At 43.6% G+C, this 23,254-nt stretch overlaps 1 protein-coding gene and 1 long non-coding RNA gene across 2 annotated transcripts; one reads left to right on the forward strand and one right to left on the reverse strand.

Annotated features, from left to right (window-relative positions):
- The first annotated feature begins 5,670 nt into the window (after positions 1–5,670).
- LOC140680435 (uncharacterized) lies at positions 5,671–12,904 on the forward strand. Its single transcript, XR_012051716.1, has 2 exons — positions 5,671–7,875; positions 11,887–12,904. It is a non-coding gene; the product is annotated as an uncharacterized lncRNA (long non-coding RNA).
- ERRFI1 (ERBB receptor feedback inhibitor 1) lies at positions 12,254–22,217 on the reverse strand. The gene is made up of 4 exons (XM_002195288.7): positions 22,089–22,217; positions 15,732–15,928; positions 15,528–15,604; positions 12,254–14,787 (listed from the first exon to the last, which is right to left on the reverse strand). Exons 2-4 carry the CDS (start codon positions 15,851–15,853, stop codon positions 13,595–13,597), a joined length of 1,392 nt encoding a protein of 463 aa, XP_002195324.4. The 5' UTR covers positions 15,854–15,928; positions 22,089–22,217; the 3' UTR covers positions 12,254–13,594.
- Positions 22,218–23,254: the final 1,037 nt, after the last annotated feature.

Consider the following 23,254-nt stretch of genomic DNA (forward strand, 5'->3'; position numbering starts at 1 on the left):
CTAGAATTAGTTAAAACAGTGTTCAATTTCTTGTGTACAGATAAGGCAAATAACTAGTATTAGTTTTCCAGCAGTGTTGGAACTAAATTAAAAGTATGAATATTCATACCTTGTCAAGCACCCCAGAGTTCCTGCAGGTTAAACATGATACATTGAAATTTGTCTTCTGCATTAATTGATTGAGCTATTTGGGCAGCTAATAATCACCATAAAGCATGAAGTTTGGATTTGGCAGAATGCCACCAGTAGCAGTGCTTGTTTCTGCTTACTAAAAATTGGAAGTTGCTACAAGCCTGGCTTAAGTGAGCCTTTGTGAGTTTGGAGGAGTTGCAGGACAGGTCTCTGGAGGAAGTAATGGAGCTGTATTCCCATGAGAATTAAGAACTTGGCATCAATTTCCATCTTTGCTACCTTTCTTTCACCAAATCATTCTGCTGTTACCTGGCTCTGTCAGCAGTCATGCCTAAGGATGGCACCTCACTGGACTCTGAAGTTACCCCAGCATCTGGAAATCTGGTTCTGCATTCATCTGAAGTGCATAGTCTGAACTTTAGAAAATTACTGCATAGGAGCCTTTATGATTGCTTATTTTAATGGGAAACAAGTTCATTCTCAATTACTGCATTTTCGTAATGAAATACATGGATACTTTTGCAAATTCAGAATTAAGAAATGTCTGTGTTGTTAATAACTACTGGAAGAACTGCTTCAACTCTACGCTCTGTCTCTTAATTTGTTTAGGAAATATTTCATATGTTTCTCTAGCTTTGAAATATGCTCAAGCTATGCAAAAGTTGTAATCTATGTAAGATTTTACAAGTTTGTGTGGTAAATCTGCACATCTAACTGGTATTGCCATGCAAATGTAAACCAAATGATGGAAAGAGTCTTTGTCCTAGAATCTGGAATAATTACTTGGTTTGTAAATGGGCATGATTCAGAATACAGGAAAAGCTCTGCATTCCTGGGTGGCAGCACTGCTTTGTAACATTAGAAGGAAAATATTTCCATGCTTGTATTGTTTGTAGTCTTGCAGAAATATTTTAATACAAAGCATTAGCAAAGTGGCCATAAATTTGATTATAATTTTTTTTTCTCCAAGGCTGAGGGAGTTCAATTTACAGAAATGAGGTTTTCAGTGTGTATATTTGGGCTTTCCCACTCCCATTAAAATGGTAATAGGAAAAACACTCAGAAAAATGAGCCTAGAGCCCATGGATGTATGTGTTTAACTTGCAGATTCTTCCACTGTGTTCAGCAAAAGACTTGGTAAATAAAATATTGTAGTGCTGCTTGCATTACAGCTGACCCTGTTCTCAACCTTTTACATTGCAGATGTCCAGAAAACATTAATTTACTTGGGTTCTCTTTCTGTGTCATTAACTTGGTCTTTCAGTTAGTATGAACTAAGATTAGGCTAATTTTACTCTCATGGTAAGTGTTACGAAGGAGTTTGCTGATTCTAGGGAAAACAAAAGTTGCCTCCAGTTGGCAAAATGCTTTTTTTCTGACATTTCAGTATCTCTTTTCATAAAATCCTCATTTACCTGCTGCTAAAAGATGAGCTGAGGTACTTTTCTGCTCGTTGTTTCCTGTACACTAGAAACTTTTTGCCTTTTTGTTATTCACAAGCTTTCGTTTTAGAACCTGTGGTAATTGGGTATCTGCTGCCACTGAGCTCAGCTTAAACTGAAGGGAATGCATCCACTCTTCTCTAACATTTAGCATTTTGTTCCCTGGCAGCTGGAGGGGTTGGGGGTTGGTTGTTTTCCTGATGAGAAGGCAGCCAGTTGGCATCTGCTCTATGCCTCGGATCATCTCTCAAGAATAATGTGAGGTTTTTTTTCCTCCTGATTCTGCTTGTTCTGTGGGCTTGAATGCTTCATTGAGAACGAGTTCTCTTAGGGAATTGAGAAGTATTATATGGCTTAGGAGCAGGAATGCACACAAGAGGGCACAGATGCTGGAGCCATCAGTGAATACTTGCAGCGATGAGAAATATTTTCATTCAGACTGACAAGCTTCTAACTGAAGAAGAGGCAGAAGAAACATGGAGAGTGATCAGGCTGGTTTTGTTTCAGTCCTTTACAAGTTTCTTTCCAAAAGGGGAAGGTGAAGTGCAGAGCACTGTACTGTGAGCAGGAGCAAATCCTGTCTCAGGAATATGTCCCTCTCAGCAACAGAGAAGGAATGCTTTTCTAGAGAGACAGAGGTTTTACTTTTAAAATGGGTAGAGACAAACAGAACCATAATGGATACAAACCAGCCTGTACACTAGTACTTAAAGCTGTAAAAGCACACAAGGGAATATGCTTCATCCAGTAATTACAAGCCTTGGACAGTTTGCTAGCCATTTATGTATATTCTTACCATTTGGTATGAAGTCCACAGTGACTATCAGAGCAAAAAATGGTTACTTAATCTGATTATTTTGTTTGTTCTTTCAACAAAAAGATGCATCATGATGCAAACATAAACAGTGATCCCAAAATGATAAAAAGTACCTGTCTTCCAGCATCCTGGATAACCCATGACTTGGTTGGAAAGATAAGTATGACACAGAGAAGTAGGAGGATGTCAGCTACAGAAAAAATCCCTAGCACTGCATCCATACTGTCATTCATGTTCTCATACTCTACCTTCAGAAGAAGGGATAAGTTGCTGTTATATGGAGACTGCATTTTAGTAGGGCATGGGTTGCAACATTTTAAGCTTGAAAAATAACCAATGAAACACTGGGTGAATTAATTTGAATTAATTAATTGTTGCCCAAAATTTTAGAAAATTTTTCAGTGTGTTTAGAATGTGGTCTTGCATGTGGTATGGAAAGAAAGGAAAATATGTAAAATGAGAGCAGATGTGCCTCCCTGCTGCCCTGGTTTGTCTGCTGACAGCCCAGCTCTGACAACACTCTCTGCTCTGAGCTTCAGTGGATATTCTACAGTTCTTGCAGCATTATCACTTGGCAGGAAATCAACAGCTTTCTGGGAAGAACAGCAAAAAGGGACAGGCTGTCCTTGCTGACACAATTTATCTGGCCTTCAGCCTCTTCCTGCCACTTCTTGAGAAGCATCCAGGGAAGTGCAGGGGCAGGGAGCAGCTTGTGGGAATCCCTGCAGTGCTGCTGCCTCAGACACTGGCCAGGCTCCTCAGTCAGCAGTGTCCTGTGTGGAGGCATCACAGGGCAGCCCTCACCCTTGGCTTCCAGGAGCATCTGTGGACACTTGGCAGAGCTCTGTGTGCAGAGCAGGCCCAGCCACACAGCCCAGATGGAGGGAACTGAGCCCAGGTCTTTGTATCCTGAGTGCACCCACAGTAAATTATTATTTAAGGGACTAGGCAGCATTTCTGGCTTGTATTTTTGTAGCCACCATTTGGGAGCAGTGCTGGCACACATGATAGGCTCCAGAACTGAATCCAGACCTGGGAAAAACAGGATGCTGTGTTTTAGGTAACACAGCTCTTCCACATTGCTGAGCAGTACTGAGAGCTGCTCTGGGGGGTGCAGCAGTCAGGGTTTGCAGTGCTCTGTGTCACACTCAGTCTCTGTAGCAGCTCTAGGAGCCTTTCTGCTCCCTACAAGATTGTTCTGTGTGCTGGAAGATTGAGAGGAAGCTTTTATACTTGGGCTTGTTCGTTTGCTTTACTTCATTTAACAGCGTCTAATTATACCCTTTCTACAACCTTAAATAATTCCTTCCTACATAGGGTTTATGGCCCTCCAAGTCATGTAGATACTTCTGTACTTTTACAATTTAATTCCAGGCCATTCCACTAATGGTAGAGGCAGGAAGAAGAAAAGTTGTCTGAGGATCTCATGCGAGCACTCCTGTTCTAAAGAGCAGAGTTGAGTCTAGTGAGACTTGTGTAACATTCATAGCACTAAAGTCTTCCATAGCTGATGGAAGTTTCCCAGCAGGACTGGGGACATTTCTGTGCAAGTCCTTCTGATTTCTAAATATTGATGGTGTAATTATTTTTACAGCTTACACTGGCAGCACCTCTGAGCCACAGACAGAACTTGCCTGCAGTTCAAGTGTGTTTTTGGTTCAGAAATAGCCTTAAAGTATTGCATCTATCTTCTCCTCATGGGTGGTTATAGTGGAATTTCCTTTGGGATTCCCAGTTTTCATTGCAATCTTGTAGAGCTGCTGTTCTGAATCAAAGGAGTCCTCTGAGTTCAAATGGCAATTTCTGCAGCTGTTTGTCCAATTAAAATTTTGTCTGCTTTGTGTTGGAAAGAGGATTTTTCTCATTGTTAACTCTGTAGTTTGAGTATGGCCCCAGATAAAGATCTTTGTTTTGCAGCAGAGCATAAATTGAAAGTGTAATTTTTGACTTAATCTGTCCAGTCTTTTAGCAAACAGAATTTTCTTTAATTCTGTGTTTTGATTTGCTGTTCAGGACTTAGTGAAAAGCAAGGTGGTTCCTTTCCCCACTGGTAGCTGCCCTGTATTCTGACCAGGACTTCCCAGAGTCAATTTTCAGGGTTTTGATAGATCTTTCAAAGTTAAATGCATTACATGCTCCAAACAAACTGCTTCAGGACACCCAAAGTATTGGTCTAAATTTGCTGCCAGTTCCTAATGAAGATTTTCTTGAGTGGTGACCATCGTTCCTTCAAACACCTTGTTTGATACAGTTTTTTCAGGATTGAGCAGCAGCTTTGGGCACTGAGAGTTCATCATGGCCAGTCACACCTGGACCTCCTCAGCACCTTCTGCTCATGGCCCAGGAGCTCCAGATAAGCTGTGCTTGGGTGTAGCTTTGATTTTTGATGAACCTGACTTGCTGAGGAGGCTTCCCAGTCTGATTTTGGACTTGCCCCTTGGCTTTAGAGCTGCTGGGTGATTGATCACTGGCGTACTGGCTGAAACTTCGCTTCCTCAGTGATTCTTTTGTCAGACACTGGACCAAGTTGCCCACAGAATTTGTGTATGCCCCATCTCTGGAAATTGGAATGGAATGGAAATGGCATCAAGTTCATCAGGAAAGGTCTAGATTAGATATTAGGAATTTATTTTTCACAGAAAGGGTTGTGAAGCATTGGAACAAACTTCCCAGGGACTGTGGTGGAGTCGCCATCCCTGGAAGTGTTCTAAAATGTGCAGATATGGCACTTGAGACATGGTTGAATGGTGGTGGTGGTGGTGGGTTAACAGTTGGACTTGTTGATCTTAGAGGTCCTTTCCAACTTTAATGATTCCATGATTCTGTAAATCCACAAGACCTGCTCAGATCTCCATTTTCAGGTCCTGCAGGGCTGTGCCTCTCACTGCTGCAGGGTCCTGCTCTAGCTGACCATCACCAGTGTTTTGATCCCTGTCTGCCACTGGGGAGAAGCTGCTGCTGTTGCTCCCTGGCAGCCAGTCCCACTGTGTTTACTCCTGGAGAAAATGGGATTTGGTGCTGGGCAATGCAGCATCATCTGCTGGCTCTAAACCTGGCAACAAGGATAATTCCTGCATTGTAGTTTAGTTGGAATTACTTTCATTCTTAAAGACAATGTTCAGGGCTTTTGCTGCTAGAATTCAGGATTTTCAGAATTTCTGTACTACAAAGAGGCATCTTTCTATTGAGGTTTTCACAGTTACAGCTTTTCTCCAAAATAGCTGTTTGGTTTCTCTGTGCTGTTAAGTTCTAATGAGTTATGCTGTCAGAATGGTCTCTATGTCATTTCAGAACCATATAATTTCATTTTTAAAGTTGCACACATTCTACTCTAAAGTAGTGTCAACTCTGGGAGCTGCCTGCTTCTGTGCATTGAAATATTTTGGAGTTTTAGTGAGTTCTCCTAAGAAACACACTGCTGCTCCCACGTGCATGCAGCTCTAGTCTCAGATGCAGATTTCTCCTGTGTTATTTTGTATATGACGTGGAAAAAGCACTCTCACACTGAAGTCAGACAGGCAGGAAGTCAGCTGCTGCCTTGGGTGGTGATGAGTCTGATCACTGATGGGCACAGCACTGTTGTTTGCATTTTTCACAGGAAATCTGCTCTTGGGTGGGGAATTGCAGTCTCTGAGAGAACTAGCAACTGATGATGCATTTATCTGTGCTGACTTTTCTCGTGACTACATCTGATACACTACTCAGTTGTTCTTCCACAGTGTTTTGCAAAGGACTACTTTCCTTTCCATCATGTAAAAGGTAAATGAAGGCTTGTACTAGGAAATTAGAAATAATGAAGCTCTAAGCTCCTGGATGGGCTCACAGAGACACAAGCTTTGCTGGCAACTGTCAAATAAATCCCCTGCAGCAAATTTTTTTTTCCTCCTTCCTCTTTGGAAAACTACAGAGCATTAAGAACATTAATAATAATTTCAAAAAGAAAGGAAGGGCACTTAAGGTGACATTCCCTGGCTGGTGCCCAGTGATGGTTCTGTCCCAATCACCCATAATGAGGAGAACAGAACAAGATAAGCAGAGAAAAAAGAGAACAGAGGAGCCTCCCCTGCCCTGCTCTTGCTGTCCACAGGCATTTCCATAGGTCACTAAGAGGAGCTGGAGGCTTTGTCCTCTCTAGCTTTGGGTCTTGGCCACTTGTGGGTCACTTTGCACAGCCCCTCTCGGGGGAATATGCAGTTTCATGAAATCCTCCAGGCCTGCTGTGCTGCTGGAGAAAGTCAGGGCTCTGCAATTGTGTTGCACAGGTTGCTCCCTTGTGAGTGACTGGCTGGCCCAACATAAAGCTCAGGTGTTAAATTGTGAACTGAACTGCTTGTAAAACAGCTGCCTTACTCATCGTGCTGCTCCGGGGCATGCAATAGCATCCTGTCTTATCGTGGAGACTGCTTTTGATCAAGTTGGTCCAATTAAGCTCAGATGACAGCAGAAGTGTGGCCTGCGAGAGGCAGCATGTCCAGGGCACCCTGCAGTGGCCTGTGAGGTGTCAGCAGCCCAGAGGCTGAGCAGTCTGGAGCTCCCCTGTGCACTGTGCTGTGGCACCTCCAGCTCAGCTGGGACTGCTGGCCATGCCCGCTAGTGGAGAGGGCTGCTCCTCCAGTGAAATATTCCCTGTGGGGTGATGGGAGTCCTTGGCTATTCCCACGGAACAGTTGTGTACTGCATCCAGCACTGGCCATGATATGATTGACTGCAGAAGAAAATGTCCTCACGTGGTCACCTCACCCTTAACAATATGCGTGTTTAGCCTGTCAGCCTTTAACAAAACAATAGCACTAAACCATTTAACTTGAATTCAGGAACTAACCAGCTCATCTTTCCTTCAGGCAAGCCATTCTTCATCAGAGCCTCATGACAGTTCTCCCTCAGCCTCTGTGTAAGGCAGGAGCTTACTGGCATTCTCCTTGCTGGCATCCATTTTTAGAAATGTCTCAGGTGGAGCTGTCTGTCCCCATGGCTTTGAATGAAGCAATTACTTTCATTCACTGGGTTTTTTCATCATGATGGGAAGTTACTCTGAACAGACAACCCTCCCTCCCACTAGCAATTGAATCCTATGAGCAACAGAACGTGTCAGGGTGTGTAATCTCACCTCTGCCCTGCGTTGTTGGAGGCCTCTGCACTGCCATGTGCCTGTTGCTGTGTAGATTCTGCATCACAGCCCAGTCCCAGTTTCAATTGCTTAAGCTCTAAGTACTGGGGTGTGCAACTGGGATGCAAGAAAACTTTTCTTGAATAACTTATCAACATGATGTGTGGCCAATGAAATCACCAAGTGCAGCCTAATATGGTTCTTTCCTCTGGACCTTGCTTAACAGCCCGTAGATGACAATACAGGAGTGCAAGGCTATCCTGTCAGAGCAACCTGTCAGAGCCCCACTTGCTATTCACTGGTGTCTCCCTTGCACCTTGCCATGGAGCAGCTGGACTCAACATGACATGAGCTTTGTGTGAACTTCCTTGAAGCTGGTAAGTTCCTGGAGAGCCTGACACCTCACCACTGCAAGGTTTTATAGAGTTGGTTGTGTGTTCCAGTTGCCTTCCATAGGGCAGTCGGTAGTGCAGATCCTGTCCTTGTAGTAGTTGTGAAAAAAACACATTAACAAAAGTAAAATAAATATTACAGGTAACAGGAACTTGGTCAGCTGGGTAGGTGGTGGGCAGGGGAAGCTATTCTGATGACCCCATGCTTGATCCAGAGACTTTGTGCATGGAGGGCCTCTTAGTATGTTATTATAGCTCAATGTGATGAATAATTAGCATCCTTAAGCAGATTCAGGGTGGGTATGGTGGGATTATCTGGCATGGTTTTCCTCCTGGTGCTTCATGGCAGTGTATTTGCACTTTTCTAACTTTGTGGCTTTCACATGTTAATAATTTGTGGATGACAGTTTTAATCTTCAGAAAGAAGCATCTCTTCCTCTGAATCACTTTGTAAGGAAATGAATAGCAGTCATGATTCCCATGTTTCAGTGGCATGCCATTTAAAATTTGGAATACCTAACACCTTTTCCAAAATTAACCGCAGCTGGGATCAAGGTGCACACCAATATATAAATAATATAGCAACAGTATATGAGCAATCACGGGTGTGGCTTCCATGTATGATTCAGAAAAAATAATGAGCTCTGTGGATGAAAATAGGCATTTGGGTGGGGATTATGCAAGGCCTGAATTACGATGCAGGATGGGTGGGGGTAACACCTCTTTCAGTTTACAAATGCTAATCACAAGCTCAGCAGCCAGAAATTTCTGCAGTGCTATTTAACGAATATTAATAAGTATAATTAAATGTTGTGTGCTAGATTTTCAGTGCCAGGAAGCTGTGTGAAAGAGAGCATTTGCTGTATGTTTTCAGTTTTGAGTGAATACAAACTGTTCTGAAAAGCAAGCTGACAGGAAATGGTAAGATTAGCCTACTTCAAAAACAAAAGTTTACCCCAGGAACATTGAGTACACCCAGAGAAAATCAATAGGTTGCCTAACTGCAGAGTGCCTACAAGCAGATAAAATGAGGGTTTGCCTTCATCTCCAATTTCCTTCTTGACATAATCCAGTGAGTATGTATTTAACGTACAGCTTGTAATATTAAAAGTGTTTATAAGGGCCACAGTCTGTAATCATGAGTTTGAAGGCTGGGAATTCCACCATGACTGATCTGGCCATCATCTTAACTGTGAATTCTTGACAAGACTTGGTTTGAACACCATCAGCAACTACTCTGCTGTAGTACCTGCCCTTGCAAAATTGGTGTCTTTGTCCTGGACTAGAAGGATGCTTTCCTTTTTCATGTCAAACTTAACACTTCACGCAGACTGTTTAAAAACAAAACCAAGGCTGCAGCAGGAGCACATGCGGTGTTGTTGGGTGCTCTTGTGCAGTTTCAGGATGGCAGTAATTGTGCCTGCTGCAGTCTGGGAGTGAATGGAAAACTCTTAATGGCAGCAACAACAATCAGTACATTTAAATGACTGCAGAATGTAATTATGTCGTCAATCAGCATACTTCCGGATCAGGTTTACTTTCTGGTTTATCTCTTGTGATGCAAAAGAAGCTGCTGATGAGCTACAGCTCTGTGTTATTTACTGACTTTATCTGTTTAACAGCAAGTTAATATGGTGAAGTTAAGCTAATGGGTTTTTCAAGTCACCTAGTACCAACACTGCCTCTTCTTTTCAGGAAAAGTTATACTGCGGCAAACATCCTTTCCTTTAGTTACCAGCCAGACTCAGCTCCTCTGGGTTGATTTGCCAGTCAAACTCACCAAGGAAAGGGTGTTCTGCAAACAGCAGAGCAGCCAAGCAGCACCAGGCAACACCAACCCTTGCCCAGGGTGAATGTAACAGATGCTTTTTGCTGTCAGTCATTACTCATTGTGCTATCAATGGTTTTGAGCCTGGGGGAGAGGTCACCCAGCACTCTCCTCCCATTCTCACCATTTGCTGCCAGACACATCCCAATGATCCCGGGTTCTCTGTAGGGTGTGCTGGATCCAGCCTCTGGAGTTGATGGTGGTACACCCCCTCTGCCCCAGCCCAGCTGCTGCCTCCTGACACCAGAGTCCTCCCTGACGTGGCTGGGTGGTCACAACAGGGCTCCTGAGGCGTGGAGGAGAGTGCTGAGGGCAGGGGAGCAGCGTGGGGAACCCGCTCCTTCCATCAGCAGGCTGTGCCTTTCCACACACACACACTTCTTCCCTGCTTTAACACAAATTCCTGCACTCTCCAAACTTCAGTTTATCAAGTTGGAACTGCTTTGAAGTGTGATTATTCCAGTCAAATCTAGCTCTCAGAGGCAAGCTGTCAGGCCTTGCTCAAGTGAATCCAAACTTTAAATATTCAAACATGTGATCAGGCTGTTGCAAAAGCATGTTGTGTCCTGACAAGTCTTATCATGTGCCAGGGGATGAGCAGAGAAATGTCTTCTGGCCAGAACTTGCAAAGCTTCCCCCACAGCTCTACAGCTAATTACTCACTTGGAAAATGAAATAGTTTTTGGATCATGCAGACTGATTCCCAAAGCACAGGAATCTGGTGTCTAAGAGTATGTGCAAAGCTTCCACCTGCTTTTGTCAGTGACCCCTTCACAAAAAGAACCACTGAATTGTGGACCAAGTCCTCGGTGAGACCTCTTTACTACAGAATTTTAAAGATAAAACAGTCAAGTTACCTAAACACTGTAAGACTTGCCTGTCAGTTACTTTCCTTGTACTTAAGAGCCATGTGGGCTCTGTAACCTGTTTGAATGCCTCCTTACAGCCAAGCAGTTCCTTGGTTAACTTCTGAAATGTTAACTTTAACATTGTGCTGTAAGTCAGCTGACACAGCTCACACTAGGAAAGCAAACATCACTACAGTCACTTTTTTCTTTTAATACTCAGGACTAAGTGGCCAATACCAATACCTTCAGCAAATGCATTTTTTTTTCCTAGGGTCAAAACACATGGAGGTTAGGTTATGTCTTAATGTTTTAGGAATTTCAGAAAAGATTATGTAAGACCATTCAAAAGCACAAGTTTTATAATGGCTTTAAGTTTTTCAGCACTATAAATATGATAATAGCTTGTACACAGATGCAGCTCAAGTGAAAAACCTTCTGCTGCTACATTGGATGTTTTTTAGGGCACCTCTACTGCTAACAGAAGTGAAAATACATGCTGGAATGCAGGGCTGGACTGTAACAAATAACCCCATTTTATACCAGATATGTTTAAGGAAAAAATGTGGAGTATCAGGAATGGAGTGGGACCCAGAGGCAAAAGCCAGGAGAGATTTGTAGGGCAGTTACTTGGGTTTAGGTGGAGTTCTACTGGAATGACAACTGCTGAGTCTGTGCCAGCTCTAACAGTCTACAAGGGAAGAGCTGCAGCTTGGCAGTGTCAATCTGTTTGCTGCAGCTGTGATGCTGTAACTGAGAGTTCACATTATTTTGGGGTCCTAAAGTTGCAGCTTTCCCCTTAAAAGTAAGCAGTTTTAAGTATAGATTTTACCTTTTCATCTTCTAAAAATCCAGGGGGTGGAGGGAAAGCAGAGCTTTCAGCAGGCTGAGTATGAATTGAAAGCCTTGCACAGGATTAGGTAACTTGTTTATGTTTTGAAGCCTATCATCTGCATGGGCTCCTTGTGCTATGGCACAGCAGGAGGTGTTCAGCACCTTCCTAAATGAATCTCAGCAATCCGCCAAGGGGTAAGAGCCAAGGCATTGGGCATTACTGAAAAACTGCATCTGACATTTTTCACGTCAGTACAATTCCAAGGCTGCTACCCTGTTTTATTCTGAAATAAGCCCAGTGACAGGAACATCCACACTGCCAGATCAAGGCAAATATTTGCCTGCATACACAGCAAGAGGATTTGGCTGTTGTGTGATGCTTTCTATCAGTAACCTCATCCATGGCTTGCATACTGTGGTGCAATACACTTTCTTTGTGATAAGTATTCACAATTTCTTTCCCCTCTTAATCATGCTTTTTTTTACCAGGTGAGAAGTTGAAGACAGGAACACAACTGCCTTTTCCTTTCTGTATGATGGTGGCTAACATGCTGTAGGTGACTCTAGAAAAAACCAAAATCATTAATTATGTTAGGCCAGATAAACTTAATCTTACAGGATGTTTTATTGTCAGCACAAAACTAGATACCATGCCACCAGGTAGTAGGGTGGAATTAAAATTAATGGTATGCAATGTAAGTTATTGAATGCTTCTGCAGAAATCTTAACTCTAATTAAATGCAAGCTGAATTCAACATCTGTTGCACATTTAACATTACTAACTTTGAACTTCCCAGAAAATGCAGAATTAAAATGCAATTGCATGCACTATTCAATAAAACAAAAAACCAAAATGTATCATAAATAAGTATTTTATAACTTTATTAAACTCAAGACATGACAATATTCAAAATACAAAGTGAATTATTTTTTATTCAATACTGTACACAATGCAGAAATATCAGTGCATTTCTATAGCATGTATTTCACCTTCATTTAGTTTGTACTAAAACAAATAAAAAGTAAGCTTAAAATAGCTCAAACATCTCATTCAGCAGTTTAAACTGTAAACACCTTGTTTACTTCTGTTAGGAGGAACACATTCATCTTCTTCTATACCCCTGTTAATGAGCACCCTTTCTCTTGTGCTTATCTGTGAGAGGATAAATGTAACCAAACCGAGCACAAGAAACTGCCAAGGTGGCACCTCAGTGAACTTCAGTGAATGGCTGAGGCACAGTGAGGAAAATTAAACAGCAAGAAGCAGCATCTGAAGCAGCAAGAGATGGGACTGACACTGTTCATAAATGGAATCATGTTTTTTCCTCATACCCTCCTCCTCCTCCCCTAAAATACTGAACAGAAACCAGAACACAAGACCAGCTTGTGCTGTGTTTCTGTATTTAATACAGCCATAATTTCAGACTCTAGGTGAGCACATAGTTGGTACTGCCTACCTAACAGCAGCCCTGTGGCTGCTCAGGACACATTCACACATTTCTAGGATCCAGCAGGAAAAGAGCAGCAGCAGAGGCTTAGCAATAGCTGGTCCAAGTCTCTTCTAGGAAAAACTGCAAAATTGAGCCAAGTGTGTCTAGCAACTGAATTCACAAAATCTAACTCACTTTAAAAGTCTATTAGCATCAAATTAATTTGTAAGATAGATTAATCTTTCAAAATGCACTTCCAATATGCCTGCCAAGTCTTGAAGTGGGTCTCATATCTCACATTTACCTTCTTACAAGACATATCCTAGTAAAAGAGGACAGTCTGTTCTCAGTAGAATTACTGTGTAAAATAAATTTTGGAAAATAGCTATTACAAAAACTGTACTGCATTACTTGGTCTGTTGTCTGCTTTATAAGTGACTCTTAAGCAAAGATCGATTTTTAAAAATTTTTAAAATAATTTTGACTACCAAACATGTTTATCTAGGTAGCATACAACTGGCCAACTGTGACTACTATCCCTCCATGTTTCTGTGGAATCTTTGTAGGTTTTCAGCTTACATACCAAGACAAGAAAAGTCTCAAGAAACATATTGAATATATGCAGCATAAGAGGACTTTACCATCCACTTTTCAGTTCTCAGAGGACAAACTGCTCCTACTTCATTATCTGTGAACCGCAAGAACTTTGTAACATGATAAAGTTCAGCTCCATCCCAAGCAATGAGCTGAGACTGTGCTCCCAGACACTAAGGGGAAACCACATAGGACAGGTGTTTCCGTTTCAGGGGACCACCTATGTCCATTCTGGGTTTTGAGTCCAGTTTTACTGGGGCTGAGGTGGCTGTGCAGTCACCAGACCAGGACTGAACCTCAGTGTTAGAGCTTCTCTCCTCTGCTTCTCTGAAGAATTTCTCATACTTGTCCAAATACGGAGGTCTCTCTGGTAGCAGATAGTAGTGCGTTGAACTGGCCTTCTTACCATTTTCAATAATTGGAAGAATGCAAGGGACCCTGTTGGAAGATCCTTCACTGTTTTGTCTTTGTAGAGCTTTGCTGCTGACATACTTAGGATCAGGTGCAAAGCTCTGGGTGGGGGGCATAACCCCATTGAGGTACGATGGGAGGCTTTTGGGACTGGGGGTGCGGGAATTGCTGCGTGACAAAGGTTCCCGAGGGGGCACTTTGGGAGGCCTGTCTTCATCACTGTATGCACTGGAAGCCACTTCTGCTGACCACCTTCTGTAGTCTGGTTTGAGAGCCCGTGGGGGGATGGGAACCCTCGGTGGAATCTCTGGTTTGTCTTCATCAGAAGTTGGAGACGACCTGTTTAAGTGTCCACTTAGTCTTACTATGGGTTTATTGAGAGATCCAGCTGGCCCGGAATGGGACCTTCGCAGGCGTCGATGCAGCTGCTGGGGGGGAGGATAAATACTGGATATGTACACATTTAGGCTTTGGGTAGGGTTGGCATCTTCTGGTTTTGGTCCTGTTGGAGCATCGAAATAAGCATAGTTGATTTGTCCACAGCCCCTAAAGCTCCGACGGCTTGGAGCACCGGATTTAAAAGGAGGAAGTTCATAATTTTCTAACAAAAAGTCAGTATCTGAGCTAGTCAGGAATTCTACCTCTTTGTCAACCTCATCTGTAAAGTCTTCAGATATAGGCAGAGGGGGTAGTGGCCTGCAGCTGCGATCATTAGAAGATGCAGACAGAAATTGAATTGGTCCATTTTTTATTGGCATGTGAGGAGGAGTTTCTTCAGAAACACAGCCCATGGTTAATGACAGTTTACTAAAGCCAGGAACGAGATGGTCGTCGTACCTTGAAACTGGCTGCTCATTTTTGGGACTTACAGGAGATGGACTGGATTTCTGAGATGGGACTTGGATGCAACTTCCAGCAACGTGGTCATTCATGGAAGCCTGGCTGGAAGAGTGACCTAAAAAGGTGAGAAATTCTTAGAGACTCTTTTCTAAGTAACATGACTCTGCCACTGCATACTGAATTCCTTCTAATGCAACAGTAAGTAATGTCTGCTTAATGTCTCCACGCAGTGAAATGCAGGTATTACAGAACACGTCTGGCCGTGGATTTATGCATTAGTTAAGACAGTAGCTGATTATCTTACTGTTTTAGACCAGTGCTCCGGTTAAATGAGGTAGTTCACAAGACCCCAAGCATAAACGAGAGCTACAAAATCCCAACGTAAGACTACAACAATTAATTGTTTATCAAATATTTTTCCATCAAAAATGTAACGGAAATGTATGTTTTTTCAATCAAAAGTGCATGCACAAGGCGAATGGGAGGGGTGTGTGTGTGTGTTTAACTCGCCCGTGTTTGCAGAGTGGTTCTGCCAGCAGGGGGCAGCGCGGCCCGGCCCGCGGGGGTTTCCGACACGAATTCCCGACACGAATTCCCGACACGAATTCCCGACACGAATTCCCGACACGAATTCCCGACACGAATTCCCGACACGAATTCCCGACACCAATTCCCGACACCAATTCCCGACACCAATTCCCGACACCAATTCCCGACACCAATTCCCGACACCAATTCCCGACACCAATTCCCGACACCAATTCCCGACACCAATTCCCGACACCAATTCCCGACACCAATTCCCGACACCAATTCCCGACCCTTCCAACGGGCTGGGGCTGGGCTCGTACTCACCCGCGGATGGCAGACGGTGCTCGGCTGGTGGGTTCAAGTTATACGTCACTGCTATAGGGTCCACATTAAAGAAAGTACTAAAAAACAGGGAAAAAAAAAAAAGCCTTCACTGTAAATGAACTGTAGGTCTGTACTGGCACAAGTATCCGTAGCACTAATTTCATAGACTTGAAGATGCAATAGATAGATTTTAGCCTCACTCACTTTTCAAATCCACTGTGGGTACCCCAGCAGGTTTTCAGACTGCCCATGCCTTGACTGGTGTGAAGAAATCCGGTTTTTAAGGGGACTCTCATCTCCTGAGCAGCAACTCCTGCAGTTGACATCGTGCAGTGCTCTCTGAGGATGTCTCACAACCCTTGGTATTCAGGACTTGGCAGGTTTCCTGCAGTTCTCATTCCCTGCAAAAGGGAGGACACAAATATCAGAAATGCAAACCTGATGTTGTTCCATGTCTCATCTGAAATTTCAGTATTCAAGGAATTAAATAGCTCTGTAGAAAGGCCTCTTGTACTAATACTTCCCAACTGAAAAACTAGACCAAGCTTCTTGTTTTGAGTCTGACTGCAAAATTAAAGTACAAAACGGGTTAAGTTCTCTTAACAAACTACACTGCACAGAAAAAAAAGGAAAAATATGTTAAGGTATTGACATGTGGCAGTTATATATCCTACAATTTCAGTTCTTGAACATAAACTACTAGTTACTCATGCAAAAAAAGTTTTTTAAAAAAGTTTTCTAGAGCAATCTAACCTTCCAGTAGCTGCCTTCAGTTATATCTTTCTGCTAAAGATTTTAGCTTCCAGTGTAACCAACATGTAACAGCCTATTGTGCTGCTAACTATTATCTTCCACAGCCTTTGCTCTAATAAACAGAATTGCTGACTACTCGAATTAGAATTCTAAAACTTCTTTTACATAAAACAGTAACTATTTTTAACTAACTTAAACATTAAGATACTTTAAAACAGCCTCAAGTCTTCTACCTATTTCAAACAAATTGGAAATCTATAGATTTGAAATAATCTCAGCTGACACTGCTGGGCTGCATTCAAATCTATTTTGAATGTATGAAGAATGCTTTATCTTGCCCATTTATGGCAGAAAAAATAAGTTGGCAATTGCTTTATATTGAGTAAGTAATCAGTCTACAGAACAAATTGACTCACAGGACTTTGTTTAGGAAATTCATCAGGGAGGGGAAGGGGACATATAAAATTAGTCAGCATTCTGAAGGCAGGAGAAATTAAGTCTAAGGCTATAAAAAATATGTTCTCTGCGTCTCTGTTTCATCTACACAAATATCCTACATTCTGCAAGGGCAACATGGTCTGTTTAAAAAAACATACAAGAAACCTACCAAACCAAACCCACACAAAACAGTTTAATTTGTATCTCTCTTGAGAAACAATACTATGAGCTTACAATATTAATGTGAATTTGTCCATATCCCTCCACCAAAAGAATTCCATCTAAAGAAAAGTCAACCAACAACTGAGGGCTGGCTGTATCAGGGCTCGGCAAACAAGGCAAGAAAATCCCTTCACAGTGTGGTACTGCAAGAAAATGCAGTACAGACACAGGTAGTAGCTTATGCTCATGGTAAATCTGCTCAAAACCAGGCATTCTGTGCAGATGTGTAATCTTCCTTTTCCTTTGGGATCCATTATGCTTGTCTGCAGCGTGAGGGATGGGCAAACTCCTAAGCAGCACTAGGGACAGTAAAGCAGGTGACCAAGGATTAGTTTGCAATCCAGGATCACTATTTGCAATTTATAAACAATAGTTTGAGAAAGAACAACTCTGCTGAGCTCTTTCAATTTTGAATTGGTCCAGTACTGATCATCCTAAGAAAACAGTAGCTTCTGCCTGTCTGTGTGTTTATGGTGTGAGACCTAATCCCATTCTCTTCGGGAGTGGGATGGTTTTCTCAATCCTGACTGTCTGTGTCAACAGAAGTGGGACTGCTTTATTCACTGCCAGATATCCAATATATTTTAGGCAGGCATTTCAGAATAACTTTAGCCAGGAGACTTTAATAGAAGTGAATGAGTGTTCTATGTAGTGCTGCACAGTCCTGCTCCTGATTTTAGAAAAGACCATCCTCCTCAGACAACCTCCTTAAAAGCTAGCTTAACCCCAGGAATTTTTGCATAACACAGTTCAGCTGGACCCTTCCCAGTAACAGGAACTGCAGGTATTTAATAGCAAAATTAAATAAAAACAGAGAGCCCCAGGAAGCAGTAACATAGTCCTGTAAGTGCAAGCAGAACCACTGTCTTCAGGGGAGCAAACACTAGAGATACCTATTTGTTAAAATGACTTAAGCATTTATTAATGACTTAAGTATACAGTACACATATAGCACCAATTCTAAAATTACTTCATATCAACATAATTTCCAAATAAAATATCCATCTTATCAGCTCATGCTGTATTGAACAGTGATTTTTTTTTTTGTGCCTCACGGATCCTATTCACAACAAATCTACAAAAGAAAGAATATTAATTAAGAGAACTTAAAGCTAATGCTGCTATCCATTTCAATATTTCTGAAGTCAAATGCAAGTCACAAGTTAAAAAAACGCTGGTACAGAACACTGATTAGTCAGCAAATGATTGTACTCCACCTCAGTGTGTGTACAAGATCTGACAGGACCATGAGGCATTGATTATGATATAAAAAATGAGGGGGGGAACAACTGCTGTAGTTTGAGAGCACATGTAACGTGCTAGTTGTGATAACATACAACCCTTGCAGGGCTTGTTAAGAAGCCCAACCTCAACCAAATCCCACGCCTAAACCACTACTAGTAATTACTGTGTCAGCTTTCTGAATGCTGTCTAAATCTCAGCTCTCAAGACTGATAGTTGCACAATCACCTCTCTGAAATCTCTCTGGAATGCTAAGCTCAACATCTGAAACAGACTTAAGTATTTACATACTCTAGGAATAGGTAATTTTCACTTGTTTCAATCAATTTTAAAAACAAAGCGCACTTTATACAGCCATAAGGCTTGCTTCATTCATCAATGACGTCTTTGCAAATTCACAGGTGATTTGCCTTGACATTTCAGAGAGTTATGAAACTGTCCTCTGAGCCTTGAGCTAGGATATCAAGAGAGGTAGTGCCTTCACTAAACCACCTAGTTACTTTTTCAGTGGAGTCTAGAGAAATGGTGCTTGTATTTTAAAACATGCATAAGCTTGTTTGAAGACAGTATCTTAAGAGGGAGACATGGGAATAGTAACTGAAAACAAAATCTGTATTTTAGACAGCGTGCTCTTACTAAAGCTGAGCAGTATATATTAATTATATTCTAGTAATTGGTATAAAAAAAAATGCAAAAGTCAGCCATTAAGATACAAACATCAACAGTTTTCACTGTTAACTGCTGTCCCAAATCTGCCTCCTTAAAAGTTTAAGGATCTCAACTTAGCCATAAATAACATCAAACTATATTTGCTAAAGAAAATGGACACTATGCAGTAATGAAGCGTTCTTGATCTCCCATTTTCGTGCTGCTCATTTGCACAAAATGGGCTTTCAGTTACTCTGCTTGTCTGACCTACTTATGCAGTTTATGGCATTTAGGAAGTTTGAAGCACTTTTGAAGGTGTTATTCAAGAGAAATGGAGTACAAACTGAAGTATGGCTGGTAATTTCTACAGGGCAGTTACAAGCCAGGGCAATTCCAAGATTTGCTGGTGCATTAGGAAGCTACTGACACCCTTCCCTCTAAGGCATGGTAACAGTGCAAAGGAGGTGCTTGTAGCCACCCAGGTCTGCTTGTATTAACAAATATCAATAATAGCAAGTACTGGGGAGGAAATTGATTTTTAAAATGGTTTTTACAAAGCCAAATATACCTTCAGACTTCAACAGGATGGCTATGTGTAAGCTGAAAATTGTCAAGTGTATCCATAAACAGCATATCTACATAGTGAGAACCGTGGAGAGATTTTTGTGTAAGTTGAATTACGGCAAATATCCCAAATGATACATATTAATAAATACTTGTGTTATAACAACAGCAATCCTCTGTTTAGAAACTAAGAAGCATTTGCATATATATTTAGCTCAACCTATTACCTATCACCGATCACACACAGAATCTTATTACTGTGTTCCCTGTTCTCCCAGCCCCAGTGAAACCAGGTATTTGAGGCAAGTGAAGTTCATAACAAAGAAAACCTTTCTGGTATGCACAGCAGACCAAAGCATGTTTCACTTAATGGGTTTGGAACACAGCAGCTTGCTGTACAGATTTCTGAACCCCTGTACAAACTTTCAGCGGCTTTTATAAAGGCAGCACTCTCGACAAGGAGCTTATTTACTTCTTGTAAGAAATGGGAAAGCGGGGAAGGAAAAAAAGACCTGCTTACCCCTTTTGGGAGGGGAAGAAACGTGTCTACCTTAAATCCACAACCTATTTTTGCTCACCTTGCCACCACATTATCTTTAACAAATCTCAGAAGCAATTCACAGGAGGAGGGGCACATTTTTGCAATACAAGTCATCTACTCCAGCTAGCTGTTCCTTATTTGACAATGTGATGTAATTTCCTTTTTCTCCTCTGACTTTCTATTTAACATAAGTACCTGAGATAGAGCCACCCCTTTTCATATTTAAGTATTTCAGTCTTCCAAATATTGGACTTTAAAAAAACTAAATACTGTTAATATACTTTCTAGAACTCCAAATACTTTTTAAAAAATGTTAAAAATTTTGTTTCTCTAGTTTTTATCCCTCAAGTACTTGTATTTGCAGCAAGATGAATGCTAACTAACCAACACTTAGCAGAAACAGCCTCATGACAAGGTTAGTTTAAATCTATTCACTTGATAAATAATTAGATCTTCTTTACTATGCACCAAACTCCACAGTGCAGTTCAGTATTCCTCAGCCACAGGCCAAAGCATGCTCAGATACAGGCCTCAGACAGCATTTCCATTTATAGGAATTATATTCTTTACAGTTATTGTATAAATGAATTACATTCTTAACTTAGAGATATTTTTCTACACATTCTGCCAATCAGAAGTGGACCACTCTGGGGTAAAGAATTTAAGATTATGATCACTAAACAGTCAAATCATGGGTGCTTGCAAATAAAACTAATCCTTTGGGTATACAACAGACAAATCAACTGAACAGTAGACAAACTCTGTATTTAGATTGTTAGCTATTTGGAATATATTCAAAGAACCATAGTTCATCAAGGAGTTTCAGTTAAAATTTGGGCTACCATTCCACAGTCCTACACAGCAAATGGGAGTAACCTGTAAATTGCCAGTAGAAAACTAATAATTAAATAGCAAGACAATTGCCTTGCCTCTGCTTGTCAGATTTCAGATGCATGCTTAAGGTATGGTACTTCACCCTCCTGAAAATTTTAATGTGAATATAGACAGCTTACATTCAGGAAATAAAAATTCCTTTCTAGCTGACTCAGACTCATAACCATAGTGTTAGACACACTGTGATAAGTTTTAATTCTCTTTTCTACTAGAGAACTGGAACTGTTTTTCTCTGAAATAAGTCCTGTACTGCAGAACATGGCAGGCACAGGGCTTCACCAAGAACAGGTAGGTTTCTATAAAAAAAATCCAGAAAATTATCCCACAGAAGTAAATTATTAAGGAAACACAGCTAAGTTTGTACATAAAGTAATTTGAGTGAATGGTACAGGCGAATTGAGCAGTTCAACAGATTATAAGTACAATTCACAAGTGCGTTTGTGCTGCAGAGGCATCATTCACCTGCCATTCCAGTACAACCAAGATTCAGGTATTCCCAAAATGACCAAAGACACCTGGCCCCCAGAGCCTTTCCCATCCAGTTCATATGTAAAGAGGTACTGTTATCTTCAGATCCAGCACGATACATTTTTTGCTTATTAGTTCAGAGTACTGCACCGGGCCCTTGGTCAGCGCTGCAGTGACAGGAGAACCCTGCAGTCTGAGTCCCGGCCTGCTCCTTCTGCTGTCAGTACTGAAGGACACAGCCGCGTCTCCAGATTTAACCACCACAGACTGGCTATTTCAGAAAACCCAGCATAAGTGCGTAATGAGGCATTAAGTCACAAAGAAATGTTTATTCTAAATTAAGGCAGCCTAAATTAGAGTGCGAAGCGCAGAGCCCGAGCTCGCAGTGCGGTCTGTTGTTTACTCACAGCTCGGAACGAGGGGAGAGCTCTGCTCGCTCTCGGCTCGGGAAGAAAACGCGTGGCACGCCACGCTGCCTCTCAAGAATGTGGCTGCGGGCTCCGCTGGCCCCGGGCGGGTCCCGTCCCGCTCGGAGGGACTCCCGCCGCCCCGGGGGCAGCGGAGCCGCGGCGGGTCCGGCCCTGCTCCCCCTCACACCCCTCAGCACCGCAGCACCGAGCGCGCTCCCGCCTCCTCCCGCCGCGCCGCGCCGCCGAGCCCGGGACTCGGCCAACCCCAGCGCCGCGGCCGGACCAAGCCGCGTGTGCCGCCCGATCCGCCGCCGCCCCCGCTCCCCTGAGGGACGGCGCGGCCCCTCACGGCGGGCGGGCACGGCGGGGGCCGCCACTCACCCCGACAGCGTCGCGCAGCTCCGCGCGGCCGCCGGCGCCGCCGCCGCACGCATGCGCCGCCCCAGCGCCGCTCACTGCCGCGGCGCGCGCCGGCCGCCGCTCTTATACCGGGGGGCGGCACCGCGCGCGGCCCCGCCCCGCCCCGCCGTTCGTCACCGGAGGGCGGGAAGGGGCGGCGGGGGCGCGCGCCGCCGTGAGGGCGCTGCGGCGGCTTCCGGTTCCGCCGGGCGCGGCGGCCGCGGTGCTTCCCGGTGAGCGCCGGGGCGGCGCCAGGCGGTGCTGCCGCTGCTGCCGCTGTGCGCCCGCCGGCGGGAGCGGCCCCCGGGGCGCCTCTGGGCGGTGCCGCCTCCGCCTTGGCGGCCCCTTCCAGCCCGGCCTGCGGGACCAGTCGCCGCCGGGCTCCGTGAGGAACCCGCCCGCCCGGGGGGTGCTGAGGCGGTGCCGCTCGGTTGTGCCGCGCTCGGCCTCCCTCCGTTCAGCTTTCCCTGGCGCCGGTCCCTCCGGGAGCTGCCTGCTGCTCCCGCTTCCCCGGCCCCGCGTTCCCATTTCCTGCGGCGGCAGGGCTCCTGTGCCCGCCGCTGTCACGGCACCTCACCGCCCATCTCTCCGCTTCCCCGGGCTCGGAGCCGTCCCCGCCGGCAGCAGGGAGCGCTCGCTCGCCCGGCCCGGCTGCCGAGGGGCCCGGGCTGGGAGGGAGGCGGCGGCCGGGGCTCCCCGTGTTTATTTTTCCCCGTGTTTATTTTTCCCCGTGTTTATTTTTCCCCGTGTTTATTTTTCCCCGTGTTTATTTCTCCCCCTGTTTATTTCTCCCCGTGTTTCCCCCTGTGCTTCCCACCGTGTTTGTTTCTCCCCGGCGGTACCTCAACCTCTCCTCACGGTTTTCTCTCGCGAACGTGTCCGGGCGCTGAGGTGGTGCCAGGCTTTGCCCACGCGTGTGTGACCGAGTATTTTGCAGTCGCGGGGAATCCCTGGCCTTTGGTCTTACCGGAAGGAGAGAAAACACCGAACCTTTCGCTGTTGTAGGAATTGCTCCTGTGAATGTCAGTTTTCTTGAAATAGACATACTTCTGTTGAAATAAATCCATTTTCATGTGTAATGATTTCTTTGGCATCTTAAGAAAATATGGGTGGGCTCTCACGGATTTGACAGTATTTTGTATCTAAAC

Source organism: Taeniopygia guttata, chromosome 21 (genome assembly GCF_048771995.1).
Source record: "Taeniopygia guttata chromosome 21, bTaeGut7.mat, whole genome shotgun sequence".
NCBI classification, from domain to species: domain Eukaryota; kingdom Metazoa; phylum Chordata; class Aves; order Passeriformes; family Estrildidae; genus Taeniopygia; species Taeniopygia guttata.